This window comes from Bison bison, unplaced genomic scaffold (genome assembly GCF_000754665.1).
Source record: "Bison bison bison isolate TAMUID 2011002044 unplaced genomic scaffold, Bison_UMD1.0 scf7180017864491, whole genome shotgun sequence".
Classification (NCBI taxonomy): domain Eukaryota; kingdom Metazoa; phylum Chordata; class Mammalia; order Artiodactyla; family Bovidae; genus Bison; species Bison bison.
Window position 1 is genome coordinate 3,260,183 of NW_011495050.1, and position 19,059 is coordinate 3,279,241.

Below are 19,059 nucleotides of genomic sequence, written 5' to 3' on the forward strand. Positions count from 1 at the left end.
TCTATAGAGATCTTACATTCTGTACACTCAGTATTTACTAGCAGAGAAGAGAGGTATTTTGATGTAAGGCATGTTTGTGTAAAGATAGAAGATTGCTGGTTCATTCAGCAGCTGAACAGATGTTTCTCCGGAGCCTGTTACGTGCCAGATTCTGGACTGGGCAGTGAAGATGGAGCTGGCAGTTGTCAGCAATGAGACAGATCAATTAGACAGACAACCCCAGACAGGGAGGAGATGAAGCCCAGGATTCCAGAGCTCATAGAAGACTCTGTGAAGACGTTGGAACGGACATGTGGGCTGAGTAGGAGTTCACGCCCCCAAAGAAGGAAGTGGGATTTGGGTGGAGTAGAACCTCTTTCTAGGAGGAGGGACCAACATGAGCAGGAGTGAGGGAAGTAGGAGAGTCTGAGTGGGGAGGGGATAGCAGAGGAAGACAGGAGATACTGGAAGCTCCCAGCAGCTCAGTGATATTCCTCAGGATGTGAGTTTCAAGGCAGGAAACAGCTGGGAATCATGCTTGAGTATGAACAAAGACACACATTTTTTTTTTTTTTTCTTTTCTCATTAATGTCTAAATCCCCCATCTCCCTACACAAGCTCACCTCTTTTTAATAATCACAGTTTTAGTATATTTAATTGAAAATTCACTGTAAGTAGGCTGATCTTTGGAGATGGAGAAGCTGATTGTTATTAACAGTAATTAGCTTCATGCTCTCATAGGTTGCGTTCTTTTTATTCCACTGCCTGAACTGGGTATTGTGCTTGGTTCTCCAGCATCCATTCTGCCCCTGCCTGTTGAGTAACAGAGATGTGGTTTGGGGACTTGACCTTAGGTGGTTTAAGGGTAATCCTACCTCCACCACCAGTGTTTTAGTTCACTATTGGATGTATGTGATTCACTTTGGACCAATGAGAAAAATCCAAGTTTGGAGGAGGATTGAGGGAGGAAACCTATGGTCAACCGAGCTGTCTCTATTGCTACATGTGAACTAGAAGCTTGTAGCTGTAGTGCCATGTGGGGACCCAGGCTTAAGGTGATGTTATGGATGGTAGAATGGAGAAGTGAAAAGGGTCTTGATGGCCCTATTGAACTGGGAAATCAGCTAACACAGAACTTTTCCCATTACTGGGCTTCCTCTCCTGAAAGTTAATGATTTTCTTCACTGGTTAATCTATTTTGGGTTTGTTCATCTGAAACTTGAAATCATCTGCAACCTAAATGATACATGATCTTTGTGACCTTCAGCAGACACTGTACGACTTTTTATGACTATAACCCTTTAAGCCTCATTTCCCTTGTCTGTGAAATGAATATAATTATGTATCAGGGTTTTTCATGAAGATTATTTGAGATCCATCACAAAACCCGAGGGAAGAGGCGTGAACTAATACATGAGTGCTTACAATGCACCGTGAAATAGGCTGGTCCATGTTTTAGGAACTTAAAAGACTAGAAAAGAATTTCTGATAATTTTTTAGATAAAATGGTATAAATAGGGCTTCCCTGGTGGCTCAGTGGTAAAGAAGCCGCCTGCCAATGCAGGAGACACAGGTTCAATCCCTGATCCTGGAAGATCCCACATACTGCAGAGCAATTAAGCCCATGAGCCACAGCTATTGAGCCTGTGCTCTAGAGCCCAGGAGCGGCAACTACTGAGCATGTGTGCCATAGCTGCTGAAGCCTGCATGCCCCAGAGCCCGTGCTCCACAACAAGAGAAGCCTCTGCAATGAGAAGCCCGTGTGCCGCAACTGGAGAGTAGCCCCCACTCACCACAGCTGGAGAAAAGCAACAAAGACCCAGGACAGCCAAACAAAGAAATAAAATTATAAAGTGGTATAAATAAGGTCACATGCATACAGACCACTGTACAGTGAGTTTTTTAAGATTCGTATGATGTTTGTTGAATAGTTGTCGTTCCAGGCATAAGATCCAATGTGGGGAGGGGGAGATAGGGAGAATGAGGGAGGGGATTAAGGAAAGGTGTGTCTGAAGAGTTGGTATTTAAGCCAAAACCTTACTGATGAGTAGCAGTTAGCTGAAGAATGGGGAAGAACAGTTCAGACAAAGAAACATTATATGCAAAGTCAAGAAGGCATGGGGTGTTCAAAGAAGAGACAAGGAAGTGGGTGGTACAGGTGGAGTGGACGAGGGATACTGTAGTGGGTGAGGAAATTGGAGAGGTAGAATGAAACAGATAATGTCATAGCCTTGTAGCCCACATTAAAGACTTTTGAATGCTCTGGGTGTACAATGAAGCCATTAGAAAGTTAGTTTGTGTGTGTGTGTTTTTTTTAAACCTTTTTATATACACAAAAGTAGAAGGAGTAGTGAAATAAATCCCCATGAATCTATGAGTTAGCTTCAAGAATTATCAATGCATGGCCAATATCATCTATCTCCTTCTCTTGTCCCCTCTACGTTTTCTATACAGTGGATCTTTGATTATTTTAAATAAAGCAGTGTGTACATGTCAACCCCAAACTCCCTAACTATCCCTCCCCACCCAGGTAAACATAAGTTTGTTCTCTAAGTCATTAAATCTCTGTTTTGTAGCAGAAGAGTCTTGTGAACTGACCTGTGCATTTTTTAATGAGACTGTGGGTATCCAGGGAGGAGGAGCAGTTGGGGCGGTCAGTCTAGGTGACACAGGTGGGTAGCGTGGACCAGAGTGATGGCAGTGGAGATGGAGTGAGGTAGGTGGATGGGAGCAACATTTTGAGTGCAGCACTTACTGGCCCTGGTAAAAGATGAAAGTGATGTACTGACTTACAGGGAGAGTAGTATCAAGGAGGACTCTAGCTTCTCTGTAGTGACTGGAGAAGGTGAATATTTGGGGGTAGAAAAATCAAGGTTCAATGTGAACATGTTAAATGTGAGATCTCTGATACACTGACATTGGGATGTTGAGTGACAGTCTTACTTATGTCTGAAGCTAGTAAGAGAGGTCTTTCTGGGCTGTAAGCTACAGGGCCATTGCTGGTTCAGTGGTAGAATTCTCATCTCCCATGTGGGAGACCCGGGTTCAGTTCCCAGCACATGCATCATGCTCACCTTCGTTTTATATGTAAAAGAGATGACCAGTGCAAGTTTGATGCATGAAGCAGGGCACTCAAAACTCGTGCTCTGGGACAACCCAGAGGGATACGGTGGGGAGGGTGGTGGGAGGAGGGTACAGGATGAGGGGGACAAATGTATACCTGTTGCCAATTCATGTTGATGGATGGCAAAACCATCACAATATTGTAAGGTAGTTATCCTCCAATTAGAATAAATTAAAAAGCAAGTACACACCTGTCAGAAAAAAAAAAAAAAGGTCTCTCTGGGCTGGATGTAAGATTTGAGAGTCATGGGCAGATTGATTGTATCAGAAATGATGGGAAGGGATGGGACTTGTTAAGGGAGAAGTGAGAGCTGGGAACAAAATATCTGCTTGACTTCTTACTGTTTGCTCAATAAATATTTGTTGAATATTGAGTGGATGCTCGAAGAATAGGGAAGATTCAGAAGCTGGAAGGAATGAATGAACAGTGTTCCAGATGGAAGCATAGATACAAACTGAACTGCAGAGGTTGAAATAACTGCATGTGTGGGAGGCAGTGCCTAAGTTGCCTGATTTGGTATTATCATCTGTAATGTGGGGATTAGTCACTTGTTCAAGGTCGAACTTCTTGAAACTGATGCTTCCTGCATTTGTGCTGCCGTCTTTCTGACTTCGGAGCTCGGGATTTGCCACCATACCATGGTCCCTCTTCCCTAGATTATTTCCTATAGTTATAATTCCACCCCTCAACTTGGAAATGTCTTGTTTCTTCCCATGTAGACCAAATGAAGTATTGTCTTTCATGGACACCTTCTTTATAGGATCTGTTTTCTGAGTTAGATTTCTTTCCTCTTTCCTAGCTCTCCACTGCGGTTTGAATCCACGGGGTATTGATCACCCTGCCCATGGTGAAGGTATTAAACTACAAATTGAAGGTGAAGGTGTTGAGTCTCAATCCATTAAAAATAAAACTTTCCAGAAGGTGCTTGACCAAAAAGGAACCCCCAAGCGACTGCAGACAGAAGCCGAGACAACTAAGGTAGGTGATACTCCAATGAGATTCTGAAGCTGCAGCTTCTATATTTTGTGGCCCAGCCCCAGGGAAGAACTGACAGTACTTTCATTAATTATTGTTGGTGATTCAAAAATCACTGCTCCTCGACTACAAGTAATAAGAAATGAAAATAGTGACTTCATCACCTTTAGAGTGAAATCAAAGCACATTTGTGGTCAGTCTTAGAGCATGAGGCTCTGAGGATGGTATAGGACGAGCTCTAGGGATGAGTGCCTGGACTTAACGATTTGTTTACCAGGCTCAATTGATCATTTGATAATATTGGACAAGTCATATGACTTTCCAAGCCTCAGATTCTTCACCTATAGAATGGGTACCAGCAACACTATCATTTCCATCAGGTTGAACAGATGAAATAATACTGTATATGTACAAGTATTTTGTAAAAGGCTCAGTTGGCTGCATGAGTATGAGGGGATTTTGCTGACCATCACAGTAACAAGTGATATTTTATGAAATATATACATATATTCCAGGTACTGTTGGAAGGACTTTGACATACTGGCTTATTAGGTTCCGGTAACAATTCTGTCAGGTAGACAATAGTAAACAGGACCCTGGTTAAAGATATAGTTGCTCTAATTTGTTGCAGTATTCTTCAGTCCTTTAGTCTTTAATATAGATGTAGGTACAAGACACACAGTGGTAAACTGGGAGTTGAAGGATAGATGATTATTTAGTAAGAGCAGCCTCTTTCAAAGGTTTTCCATCATGGAACTGGCGCTGTATGGGTCTTTGTCTGAAACCGGTGAAGATGCTTTTGTTGGGGGTGTATGTTAGTTTGCTCCTTGAAAATTGAGAGAACTTGTCTTCCTATGGTATTTCCTTCGAAGAGATTTCCTTTCAAATGTTTGTTGAGGAGATGAATATATGCATGCCTTGGAAAGCAGATGTTGCAGTCCCCCAAGAAAAGCCTCAAGTAGAAAGGTCGCTCGGCTGTCATACAATAACTCCCTCCCACTCCCGTAAAAAAAAGAAAAAAGCCTTCCAAGATCAGATGTGAATTTTTCTACCTTGTCTGTACTTTTGGATAATTACCAATTACTTTAGTGTAGATAATTAAAAACTGATGACAAAAGAGTATGTGTGTATCTGTGTTGTAGGGAGTGGGGAACAATTAGCAAGGGAGATATTGCAGATATTTTGCACATTTTAGCTGAGAGAAATTACACCTCATAGAAAATTGGTTGGTTATTGTTATGTGAGAGGAGCTGGGAATAAGTAAGCCCTATTTGGCGTGCTGTGATTCATGGGGTCACAAAGAGTCGGACACGGCTGAGCGACTGATCTGATCTGATCTGCTCTGATTTTGACATCTAAATCTGGTCAGCCAGTGGTTGATTCCATCTTGAAAGAGTGAGGAAAAAAATGTCTTAAAGGTCTTCTTTAACTAGGAAGATAAATGGTTTATTTGAGTAGGATCTTTTCAGAGATGCGTAAAATATTAAATATTACAGTGGAGGAAAAGAAAACATTAATTGACAATTGCCTGATTTTAATTCAACTTTAATTTAATTAAATTAATTTAATTCAACTTTTCCAGATTCTCTTTTATTTGCAGAACAGATTTGGTGATATAAGAAGTTGGATTCAAACCTGATAGGATTTGGTAACTTCTGAATTATCTGGAATGTGTGATGTGGTAGTAAAACCAGTCTTCATGTCAGTACCTTTTTGCCTCTAGTTCACTTTACATTTGCTTTGCTGAAAACCTACTTCACCGAGAATGCAGTCATCTATAATGAACCTTTCCTCAGGTTTAGACTCTGGTTGCAAGCCAGATTTGTCTGAGATTTTCCAGGTTGTCTACAGTGAAACCCCCAAACTGAGTTGAAAGGGAATTCAGAATGTCTTCACATTGACATGTTTAGGAGTGAACAGACTAGGAGCTCTTGTTACAAAGTATTTATTTTTTCATGGAGGACTTGATGACAGTGGTGGTTGCTGGGGAACAGGGGCAAAAATAAAAATAAGGATTACTCCAGACCTGCAGTGTCACATACCCCAGAGATTCTGTACCACCGACAGTGTGAACATGTTCTGTGCATGTATGGACACACTGAGATGTGCCTTTCGGTTGCACTCCAAGGGTTATTGGAGTTGTGAGTCATCCTTTTTCCTTAGGTAAATAATTGAATCTCTGGTAACTTGACCTACTTTACACTTAACTTAAAAAACCTCTAGCTACAGATGCATCATGTAAAGCCACTCAGAAATGCAAATCCATACAGATTTTCTGGAGGACAGTCTGATAGAGTTATCAAAATTTTCAATGAGTGTAAGTTTTGAGCCAGTGATGCCCTCTCTAGGAACTTGTCCTAAGGAAATAATCACCCAAATGTGCAAAGATGGCTGCAGGAGAATATTCACTCTAGCGATGTCTATAATATGAAAATAATGTTCATTCATAAAACTTTGGCCAAAGAGACTGTGTATTCATGGAATTGAACAAATTCTATCTTTTTAAGGGTGATGGAGACCTATGTATATCTTAGTTTGTTCGGAGTGCTATAAAACACTTTAAACTGGGTGGCTTATAATACTATTCAGCTGTATAAAGGAACGAAGTGGAATCATTTGTAGAGATGTGGATGGACCTAGAGGCTGTCACACAGAGTGAAGTCAGTCAGAAAGAAGAAAAGAATTATTGTATATTAACACATATATGTGGAATCTAGAAAAATGCTATAGAGGCCTTCTTTGCAAGGCAGAAATAGAGACGCAGAGAACAAACGCATGGCCCCTAAGAGGGGAACCAGGGGGTGAATTGGGAGATTGGGATCAACATATATGCACTATTGATACTATGTATGAAATAGATAACCAATGAGAACCTACTGCATAGCACAGGGAACTCTCCTCAGTGCTTTGAAGTGACCTAAATGGGAAGGAAATCTAAAGAGGGGATATATGTGTATATAACTGATTCACTTTGCTGTACAGGAGAAACTAACATAGCATTATAAAGCAACTGTGAAAGGAAAGTTTTAGTCACTCAATCGTATCCAACTCTTTGCAACCCCAGGGACTGTAGCCCACCAGGCTCCTCTGTCCATGAATTCTCCAAGCAAAAATCCTGGAGTGGGTAGCCATTCCCTTCTCCAAGGGATCTTCCTGACCCAGGGATTGAATCCATGTCTCCCACAATGCAGGCAGATTCTTTACCATCTGAGCGACCAGAGACTATGCTCCAATAAAAATTAAAGAAACTGGATGGCTTATAAACAACAGAAATTTGTTTCTCATAGTTCTGAAGGCTGGGAAGTTCAAGGTCAAGGTACCACCAGCTGGAGTGTCTGATATGAGCCTTGTTACCCAGGTCATAGACATCCATCATCTCACTGTGTCCTCACATGGTAGAAAGGGACCAAGGATCTCTCTGGAATCTCTCATGGGGACACTGATCCCATTTGTGAGGGCCCGTCCTCCCAAAGACTCCTCCTCCTTACTATCACATTGGGGGCTAGGGTGTGAATTCTAGGGGAACACAGATTTTCAATCTGTAGCAGTGTTTATGCAGGAAAATGAGCGTGTTGCTATTGCAGTAGGGCGAGAGGAAGACGGGCAGGTTCCTGCAGAGTGTGTAACATGTTCCCATTTTCCTATAAATATCTTTTCCCCGTAAAAAGGCATCACCGAGTCTGAAAGACTTCATTCCATAATTGTTTTTATTTATTTTTAAATGGTTTTTAATTTATTTCAAAATTTTATTTTTATTTCTATTTTAAATTAATTTATTTTTATTTATAATTGTTCTATAGTATTGTGTTGTTTTCTGCCATACATCAACATGACTCAGCTATAGGTATACATATGTCCCCTTCCTCTTGAACCTCGCACCTCCTACCCGATCCCATCCCTCTAGGCTTGCACAGAGTGCTGGGTTTGAGCTCCCTGTGTCATGTAGCAGATTCCCACTGGCTATTTTACGTATGATAATATATATGTTTCTGTGCTATTCTCTCAATATGTCCCACCCTCTGCTTCCCCTACTGTGTCCACAAGTCTGCTCTCTGTTTGAATCTCCATTGCTGCCCTGCACATAGGTTCTTCAGTACCATTTTTTAGATTCCATATGTATGTGTTAATATACAATATTTGTTTTTCTCTTTTTAACTTCACTCTGTATAATAGACTCTAGGTTCATCTACCTCATTAGAACTGACTCAAATGTGTTCCTTTTTATGGCTGATAGTTAAGTCATGTATGACTCCTTGAGACCCCGTGGACTACAGCACACCAGGCTTCCCTGTCTTTCCCTATCTCCCAGAGCGTGCTCAAACTGACGTCTATTAAGTTGTTGATGCCATCCAACTGTCTCGTCCTCTGTTGTCCCCTTCTCCTGCCCTCAGTCGTTCCCAGGATCAGGATCTTTTCCAGTGAGTTGGCTCTTAGTATCAGGTGGCCAAAGTGTTGGAGCTTCACCTTTAGCATCAGTTTATCCAGTGAATATTCAGGGTTGATTTCCTTTAGGATTGACTGGTTTGATCTCCTTGCTGTCCAAGGGACTCTCAAGAGTCTTCTCTAGTACTACAGTTCAAAAACATCAATTCTTTGGTACTCAGCCTTCTTTATGGTCCAACTCTCACATCCATACATGACTGCCAGAAAAATCATAGCTTTGATTATACAGACCTTTGTTGGCAAAATAATGTCTCTATTTTAATATGCTGTCTAGATTTGTCATAGCTTTTCTTCCAAGGAGCAAACGTCTTTTAATTTAGTGGCTGCAGTCACCATCTGCAGTGATTTTGGAGCTCAAGGAAATAAAGTCTGTCACTGTTTCCATTGTTTCCCCATCTATTTGCTATATGCTGACGGGACCAGATGCCATATTAGTTTTTTGAGTGTTGGGTTTTAAGCCAGCTTTTTCACTTTCCCTTTTTACCTTCATCAAGAGGCTCTTTTGTTCCTCTTTGCTTTCTGCCATTAGAGTGATGTCATCTGCATATCTGATGTTATTAATATTTCTCCCGGCAATCTTGATTCCAGCTTGTGGTTCATCCAGCCTGGAGCATTTCACATGAGGTACTCTGCATTTAAGTTAAATAAACTGGGTGACAATATTCAGCTTTGACATACCCCTTTCCCAATTTTGAAACAGTTCCTTGTTACATGTCTGGTTCTAACGGTTGCTTCTTGACCTGCATACAGATTTCTCAGGAGACAGTTTATATCTAGAGCTGAGATTATGGGGAAATTTTTCTTCTTCTGCACTGGGAGTTTCTTTTTAATATATGTACTCTTTTAAGCATAAAGGAAATCAGTCCTGAATATTCATTGGAAGGACCAATGCTGAAGCTGAAACTCCAATACTTTGGCCACCTGATGCGAAGAACTGACTCATTTGAAAAGACCCTGATGCTGGGAAAGATTGAAGGCAGGAGGAGAAGGGAACGACAGAGGATGAGATGGTTGGATGGCATTACTGACTAGATGGACATGCGTTTGAGTAAACCCTGGGAGTTGGTGATGGAGCTTGGCGTGCTGCAGTTCATGGGGTCACAAAGAGTCGGACACGACTGAACAACTGAACTGAACTCTTTTAAGCATATTTATTTAAAGCTCTTTTCAGTTGCTCATTAGCTTAAGCAGCTCAGCTGTGACTCTTCCTATTTGTTGAGTTGGTGTTCTACCTTTGAGGGTGTTGTTTTTCCTCCCATGGGTCCGAAGTCTTGCTGAATGATTTGCCAAGGGGGAGAGTTGTCTTGGGAAATATGCCGTGTGTTGAGGCGCTTTTGTAGTCTGTGTGCTGTTGAAGCAAGCACTGATGAGGTGCTTTTTGTGTTTGTCTCTTCCTGAACTGTTTGGGAGGTAGCATCTTTGACCAGGTGTTTAATTATGTCTCAATCTGATGTTGTCTTTGCTACTGATGATGCAAATAAAGTCCCCCCAGATGTGCTCTCTCATCTGCAGCTTCACACAGGAGCCTGGTTCCATCTCCCTGTCATGCCTATGGGCTCTGCCATTCTGGGTCTGGCCAGGCAGGGCTTTGGAACCAATCCCTATTCCAGATCTCCAGGAGGCGTCTTTAGTTTCATCATTCCTCATTGCTATGAGCTCTTGGCACCTAAAGATATCTCTTCCTTGATTTCAAGTATGGCAATATATAAATTTTAAAATATATTTTCTAATATCTTTACATTTCTAGAGTCTGAGAGGGGATTGTATAGCATAAGTGTAATCTACCATCTTGACTGTGAAATTCATATTGCTTTTATAATTTAAAAAATTTCTCTGTCTACACATCCTTGGAAAAAGCATCTTTTTGTTTCTTTATCTTAAATGTGATTTGGGGACCCTTGCCCTCAATGACTCGAAAGACTAGAGCCGTAATTCTAGAAAGAGGGTTATCTATGTCATTGGCTATCTTAAATGAAAGAGAAATGAAATAGAAATCAATAGAGAACCAAGCTCACTTTTAAGCCTTATTACTGGGTAGCACAGGGTCTAGTTGGGAAAACAAAAACAAAAACAGATACATTTGATGTGTGAATTTGCAAAAGATATTTGCCAAAGGGAGTCCTAAATGCCAGTGAGGACTTGGGAATCCAGAGAGTATAGGTGCCTTAGGGATCAGTGTCTTGGCTAGCACAGACATAGAACATCACAGAAAGTTCTATTGGACAGGCTGCTCTGATCTGTGGAAGCCATTGAAATTTTCTGGTTATAAGACTGAGTAAGATGAACAGATGGAATTGTGTGAACATTTTCTCTGACCCTTGTCCTTGGGCCTGGGGGGACATGTGCTTCAATCATAAGAAAAAATGTGGAAAGGGGAGTCTGTTTTGAAGGTTATATCCCTCAATTGTCCGATGGTTGGAATTTGCATTTCCATAGCAACTCAGGATCTGGATTAAGATCAGCCCATCGGTAGATAGCATGCTGGCTGTTCCCTACCTTGAAATTCTGGACTGTGTCCTCACAAGTGGCCTAAATACAGCATTGGGAAATCGAAACTCTTGTCTTCTAGACTTGATCTTCTAGGTGCTTACGAAGAAATTTGCCCTGTGTTTTCATGCCTATAAATGAAGGGTTTCATAAAGTTAATCTTTATTTTTTCATACCAGCAATGCTGATTCACCAGAGCATGTAAAACAGTGAATCAGAATAATGATCGAGAGTCTTGATGACTTTCTGTGTGTCTCTTGTTTAGATGTGATTGACTTCTATGTTTTTATTTATAAAATCTCCATCTTGCAGCTGAGAAAACGAAGAATGACTTGCAAAACTTAGCTTCTGGCTAAAAAGTGGAGAAATATGACTGAAATCTAAGTATAATGACTCTAAAACCAGGATTTTTTTCATCTCTTTAACATTAAATGACAAATGATTGATTGATTTTGGAAAGAAAAGAGAATCTGTTATACCGAGAATCAGGCCAATGAGACAAAAGAAGAGGTTAAAACACTGCATGTATTCTTTCTTTCTTGGGGAGAAATGCAGTAGATCCTGATTGCTATATTATATAAGGCAGAAGCAGTGCCAGCATCCAAAGCAGTGAATAATTGCCCACATTTGGCTCTGGGATGCATTATGTGAATCTTTGGCAGCAGATAGCCTTTTCTCATTAGGCTAATATTAGATTTAGTTTGTATTTCTTTGGCACAGAGTTAAAGGAGCTGGCCTGGAGTTTGGTGCTGGAGGCGGGAGGAGGAGAAAGCCTGGTGCTTGGGATAAGCCACAGGTGGATAAATGAGAGCTGACTGTAGGGCAGCTGGGGGATGTTTGTTAGAGTGGGAAAGGAAGCATAATCTGGGATTGAAACAGAAAGCTCGGAGAATTCTGTCTTGGGTTAAAGATGAAGGGGGATTGTACTTAACCTTGATCAAATCACATTGCTCAGCTGCCTCTGAGAAGGCCTACAGCAATTTGGGGATAGAATGATCTAATTCTTGGCTATCTGTATTTCTTGGCTTGGGGAGTAAGAACATCTCCAAAAGAGGCTGTCAACCCAATGTACTGTCACCAGTGATAGGAAAGGACATAATGCATGGGAAACATAATGACCACATACTTAGTTAAGAATTGTCAGGGGTCAGAACAAGAGAGAGAAGCCAAGATGACGTCATGCCGTGTGAGCTCCAGGCCCCTCCTGCACAGGCACTGAACACTTGGAAAGACCTCAGGAGAAACCGCAGTCAACCCGTGTTGGAAAAGGTAAGCATTTACAACTGAAGTGCTGAGCTCTGAAAAGTGTGACAGTGGAGCATGCATTGGAGCCATAGTTTCATGGAATAATCAATCAAGAAGGCACCTTCGGGAGCATCCGACCACCTGGTTTATTGCATAGGTGGTGGTGAGATGACATGCCTTCTCAAAATCTTGAGGCTAGTAGTGGCGCAGCCTGACCTAAAACATCATAATTCTGACACATGGCTAGAGCTTACCACTCTATACAAAACAACAGCTTCTTGCAGCCACTTGGTTGGCATTCCTTTTCTTGTGTACCCAGACTGCAGTGCATGCCATTTTGAGGATAGAATGGAAAGTTGGCCTCAGGGGAAGTGGTGCCCCTATCAGTGGGTGGATCAGAGCCCAGTTACAATTCCATTGACAATTTGACACAGTAAAGATAGTCTTTTGGAAGAAAGGGTGAGTTCTAGGGGTGGCTTGACTGGTAGCACTCTGCCCAAATGCTTTTCTTTTCCAGTCTGAAATGCTGGGGATCAATATGTAAACTTTTCAACCATGACAGCAGTTAAGAGTCATGCCTGTCAGAACTGATTGAGAAATTTCACAATTGCCTGCATTTATATAAAGGCAAGTGTATAATTTGAACCTAAGAAAAAGACAAACATAAGAGGCACACGTGACAGCAGTGATCTGCTTCTGTGACTGTGTTGAAGAGACTCCGAGTCCTTGATGGGTGACACTGGAAAAGCCTAGAGGCATTTGAGAGCCCTGGTCAACTCAGCCAAGTGAAGAACTCAAGAAGAAGATAAAACAGAAGTTGGGAGAAGCTTAAGGCCAAGTAAGATGAAGAGCAGAAGGTGGTAGAAGAAAGCAGGGTTGGACCTTTGAGTACCCACAGCTTGAGGACTGACACTTACTCCAAGTGAGGGACATTGTAGTCCACCAGACACACAGCATCTCTGAACATATACACACACGTTTCCCCTTTTGACCCTCTCTTTCCCTGTACACACAGACAGATGCTAAGACATTGTTATAAAATGTGTATTGTTGCATACGATTTTCAAGTGTATTTTGGCTTTCCTGATATCCTACATCATAGTTGCTTTTGAACTATGAATACCTGGACTCAGGTGACCATGCGATTTGCAAACTTTGGCTATAAAAAGCCAGATAGTAACTGGTTCTTCATGGTGGGTGTTGAAGTCCCCATGTGACTTTGCGGAAGTGGATGTATTTCACTGAGATGCCTACAGGTGGACCTGTGTGGAGGTGCACGTCTGTGTGTCTTCCCTGCTCTACGATGTCTCAGTTGCACCTCAGCCAATGGGAGGCACTGGACAGGTCGGCTTTAGACACTGTACACCCAGGATCTGGACAAATAAATGTTGGGAGAGGGTGTGTGGGGAAGGGACACTTTAAGTCATTTTATAAGAACACCTTGCCTTCTCTTCTCTCTTCTCTCTAAATATACAAATGGCTAACACTTATGTTCTATTTGGGTATAACTTGCCAAAAGTTAATAGTTGTAACAGGAAAAACCGTGGTAATAAGTAATACATCATTTTAAACTGCCCTATTATCTCATGGCTCTTCCCAAGTGGCATTAGTGGTAAAGAACCCACCTGCCAATGCAGGAGATGTAGAAGATGTAGGTTCAGTCCTTGGGTCGGGAATATCCTCTGGAGGAGGGCATGGCAACCCCCTCCAGTAGTCTTGCCTGGAGATTCCCATGGACAGAGGAGCCTGGCAGGCTACAGTCCCTAGGGTTGCAAAGAGTCAAACACGACTGAAGTGACTTAGCAGGCAGCAAGATATCACTCATATATTGAGAAAGAGAATGATTTTGTAATAATGATTGAGTTGAAAAAATAGTATGTTGCATTATGTAGGAAAAAAATGTGAATTGTAGAGGCGGTTCTGTTGTTCAGAGATAGATTATCCATCAACACATCATGTTCATTCTCCCCTTACTTCTTATTCTGAAATCTACTCATGTTCCCACATCTGCTCCTATCACCCGGACCCACCTCACTATCTCTTGACTGGCTTCCACTTCACTCCTGCCCTCCTGTGATCCTGTTCCCACACACCAATCTTGAATTAAAGGATACCACGCACCTTCTTAGCATCCTTTTCACTTAAAGTAAAAATCCAGACTCATTCCTATGGTGAGAATCCAAGACATTCAGGCTTTGCTTGGCCTCCCCAATCTCACCTCATATCAGATTTTCCTCTGGTCATCTGAGCTCCAGACACAGTTGTCTTTCTGTTTCTGGAATATGCCAAAGTCATGCTCTCTCTTGAACGCATTGGTACCTGCCATCCTGTCTGCCTATATTTACCTCCTTGATCATTGCACCTTGGTTCCCTGTCACATAGGTCCCAGCTCAAATGTTTCTCTGCAGAGAGGCCTGACCACTCCAGTCACGCTTTCTGATATCATGGTGTATCCTTCATGGAGCTTCTTCCTGTCTGAAATCATACTGTTTATTTTCTGTCTCTCCAGTAAAATGTAAACTCCTTGACAGCAGTGATCTTCTCTGTCTTATTCACTGGTACAGCATCAGTGCCTGCTGCAGTGTCCAGCACATCTTAAAGAATACGCTTCTGATAAATGAAATGTTAGTTGATATGACCTGGAAGTTCCTCGCCTCTGGGTTTTCCTTTCTTTTGCCCCGTAGTGTTTATCTTTGGGTTTCCCTGATAGCTCAGTTGATAAAGAATCCACCTGCAATGCAGGAGACCTTGGTTCAATTCCTGGGTTGGGAAGATCCATTGGAGAAGGGATACACTACCCAGTCCAGTACTCTTGGGCTTCCCTTGTTGCTCAGCTGGTAAAAAATCTGCCTGCAATGCGGGAGACTGAGTTTGATCCCTGGGTTGGGAAGATCCCCTGGAGAAGGGAAAGGCTACCCACTCCAGTATTCTGGCCTGGAGAATTTCATGGACTGTGTAGTCCATGGGGTCACAAAGATTCAGACACAACTGAGCGACTTTCACTCACTCCACTCTGCTATCTTTATCCTCTGTAGAGGCGAGCAGGAAGATCCATCTTGCTGTAATGATTGTTAGTGGCAGAGGATGCTTTTCTGGATGGTGGGTGCAAGTGGAACATTGTCCACAGGACAAGCAAGGGTTGCATCCATAGCTCTTATTTACCCTCCTTCTTCACAGTTCTAACTTGTCCCTTAGGCTAGGGAAATACCTGTTTGTGGTCTGTGGTTGGCATTCCAAACTTGACTTAGTTAAAAAGTCTCCGACCTGCACATCCATCCCTCTGCTCCCTCCAGTGTTGGCCAAGATTCCACCCCTACCCACAGCTCTCTTCATAATCCTCAGTATAAGCATCAGCTGACTCCCTTAACTCTTCCCCCTTTGCCTTGAAGTCATAACCAGATGATAAAAGAAGGCAGCGGCTTCTCCTTAAATGATCAGGAAGTTTTAAATTGAGAATCAGACCACCAGGTATCAGACAACACCTCGAACATTATTGCCAGGGATTTATGAATGAGAAATAGTTTTCAGGTGTTGCTGTTACATGTGACCATACATATTTTGTTATAGCAGCTTGGGATGCTATAACAAAATAGCATAGTTTATAACATGGACTAGGTAGCTTCAGTAATAATGTCTCACTGTTTTGGAGGCTGGGAAGTCCAAGATCAGGAAGTCAGTCAATTTGGTTCCAGGTGAGGGCCCTCTTCTTGACTTGCTAATGGAAGCATTCTGCCGGTATCCTCACACGATGAAGATAAAGTGAGCTCTAGTCTCTCTTTCTCTTCTGAAAAGGATGCTGATCCTATCATGGGGCCCCATCCTCATGACCTCATCTATACCTATTTATCTCCTAAAAGCCCTACCTCCAAATACGATCACTTTGGGGGTAAGAGCTTCAGCCTGTGAATTGAGGAGGGGCCACAAACATATGGTTCAGAATATATACCAAATGTGCATTTTGGTCAGACGCCAAGTGAGCAAGCGTCCAGTCACTATTTGGCTGAAGTTGAATATCTTCATCTTAGAAAGAATGTCTGGCATACAAGGATAAACCTGAAATACTGATAAGAATACCTATTTATTACAACTTAAATTTATACCAAGCAGATACTTTTTTAAATTGCTATTGTAGTGCAGTGGTATCAGAGTGGTATCACAAGCAGAGTCACAGCTATCGACTCCTGTGGTTTTTATAGTGCACATTTGTGATACTGAGAATATACTCTTCTCAACTGAGATCAGAGAAGGAGCAACAGATGTTTTGGTCAAGCTCTGCCCCTGCAGGCCATGCTAATGATGATATTACCAAGTCATTGAACTTTCATCCTCTCCACTGAAAACTGACTGAAATGAAGACTTCAACTCTTGGGCTTGCCATGTTGGTTGTAGCTCATGAGGCAGTTTCATTGAAACAGTCCCATAAATGAAAGCTTAGGATTGTATTTAAAGAAGATACTTGTTAAGCGTTCTCAAGATTAAGCTGAATTGTATTGCCATCCCTGTGGTTTTCTCTCTTAAAAAATGTTTTCACAGTACTGTAAAGCAGGAATTTCCATTCAGTAGCTGGAATTCATTCATGTGCCCATCAGATCATGTTGTTCTCTGCTCAGACTCCTCTCATTGCTCCCCATTTTCTTTGAATTAAAAGCCAGAGTCCTTTCCGTGTCCTCCTGGGCTCTGCATGATCTGTTCCCTGGTAAGTCACTCGTGTCATCTCCTGCTACACTCTTCATGTTCAGGCTGCTTCTGGACTAAACTGGGTATCTTCCCACCTGGGTGGAGAAGGCAATGCCACCCCACTCCAGTGCTCTTGCCTGGAGATTCCCATGGACGGAGGAGCCTGGTAGGTTGCGGTCCATGGAGTCACTAAGAGTCGGACACGACTGAGCGACTTCACTTTCACTTTTCACTTTCATACATTGGAGAAGGAAATGGCAACCCACTCCAGTGTTCTTGCCTGGAGAATCCCAGGGACGGGGGAGCTTGGTGGGCTGCCGTCTATGGGGTTGCACAGAGTCGGACATGACTGAAGTGACTTAGCAGCAGCAGCAGCTTCCCACCTGGGAGCCCTTGTAATGCTGTTCCCTCTGCCTGCAGCTTCTTTTTCTCAGGATGCCCAAGACACTCTCCTCCATCTTCTTGAAACCTTTATTCAACCATAGCCTCAGTGAGGCTTGCTGGGCTGTTGTGTTTAAATAACGAACTCTTTCTCAGTGCTTCTGATCCTTGACTCTTTCGTTATTCTCATTCCCACACTCAACATACCCAAGACGTTTTAAAACAGTGTATCATCTTATCTATTACACGTATTATTATTTTATGTCATCCCTCCAAATGTAAATTGTGTGAGGGCAGGGACCTGATTTGTTTTTTTGATCTATCCCTAAAATGGCAAACTATGCTTGGTATGTTACAGGGACACAATTATTTGTTGTGTAAATTAATTCATATAATCAATGTACATTTAAGTTTCACCTGACTGATAAACTTTTAATATAAAAACAAGCCAGGAGATTAGCTTAATTAGACGTAAAATACCTACATTTATTGGAAAGGGAATTTCCATATAGCAATAATAAGCCCTAAGGAGCATCCCTATCTGTGTCACCAGCAGTGTAGTGGTGGTCAGAGGTGTAAGTAACCAACATGGCCAAATGATCATTATTTTGCACAAGGTCAAGGTTGCCAAAACTGGAGCCAAAATGGCATTTGGCTACTTGGCCTGCCAAAAACCAAGGCTGAAGCCAAATCCTTATAGAATTTTGGTCAAATGTCACCAAAAGCTGAACTTCATTGCTTCCCTATTCTTTATATAATTAGTTCATAAATGCACTCATGTCTAACTTGCATATTGTGTAATCCTTTTTGGGAGAAATCTGATACCAACCTTTTCTCATGTTGTACTAAATAGACAAAGGAGGGTTACTCCTATCGATGCCTGAATAGCAGTAACTACTTAGAGGTAGCCAGAAGTGTAACAAACAGAAAAGAAAGTAAAAGTGTTAGTCACTTTGTCGTGTCTTGACTCCTTAGGACCCCATAGACTGTAGCCTTTCAGGCTCCTCTGTCCACGGGAGTCTCCAGGCAAGAATACTGGAGTGGGTTGCCATTTCCTCCTCCAGGGAATTTTCCCAACCCAGGGATCAAACCCAGGTCTCCTGCATTGCAGGTGGATTTTTTAACCATCTGAGCCACTAGGGGAACCCAGATGGAAGAAAGAAATGCATCAAAGCTTGGATTTGTTATCGAGCAGAACTCTTTTAAATAGAGGATATGTGATTTCAAATTTTTGTTTCAGTTCAGTTCAGTTGCTCAGTCGTGTCTGACTCTTTGCGACCTCATGAATCGCAGCACACCAGGCCTCCCTGTCCATCACCAACTCCCAGAGTTCACTCAGACTCACATCCATCAAGTCAGAGATGCCATCCAGCCATCTCATCCTCTGTCATCCCCTTCTGCTCCTGCCCCCAATTCCTCCAAGCATCAGTCTTTTCCAATGAGTCAACACTTGGCAGGAGGTGGCCAAAGTACTGGAGTTTCAGCTTTAGCATCATTCCTTCCAAAGAAATCCCAGGGCTGATCTCCTTCAGAATGGACTGGTTGGATCTCCTTGCAGTCCAAGGGACTCTCAGGAGTCTTCTCCAAGACCACAGTTCAAAAGCATCAATACTTCATCACTCAGCTTTCTTCACAGTCCAACTCTCACATCCATACATGACCACTGGAAAAACCATAGCCTTGACTAGATGGACCTTTGTTGGCAAAGTAATGTCTCTGCTTTTCAATATGCTATCTAGGTTGGTCAT

At 42.2% G+C, this 19,059-nt stretch overlaps 1 protein-coding gene across 6 annotated transcripts in view; it reads left to right on the plus strand.

Annotated features, from left to right (window-relative positions):
* Window positions 1–19,059, plus strand: part of SAMD12 (sterile alpha motif domain containing 12) — a 448,274-nt gene that overhangs the window by 43,009 nt on the left and 386,206 nt on the right. For all 6 annotated transcript variants that reach the window (XM_010863421.1, XM_010863423.1, XM_010863419.1 and 3 more), the window contains exon 2: window positions 3,903–4,081. In XM_010863421.1, coding sequence (XP_010861723.1) covers window positions 3,903–4,081 — 179 coding nt within the window. The remainder of the gene's footprint in view (window positions 1–3,902; window positions 4,082–19,059) is intronic.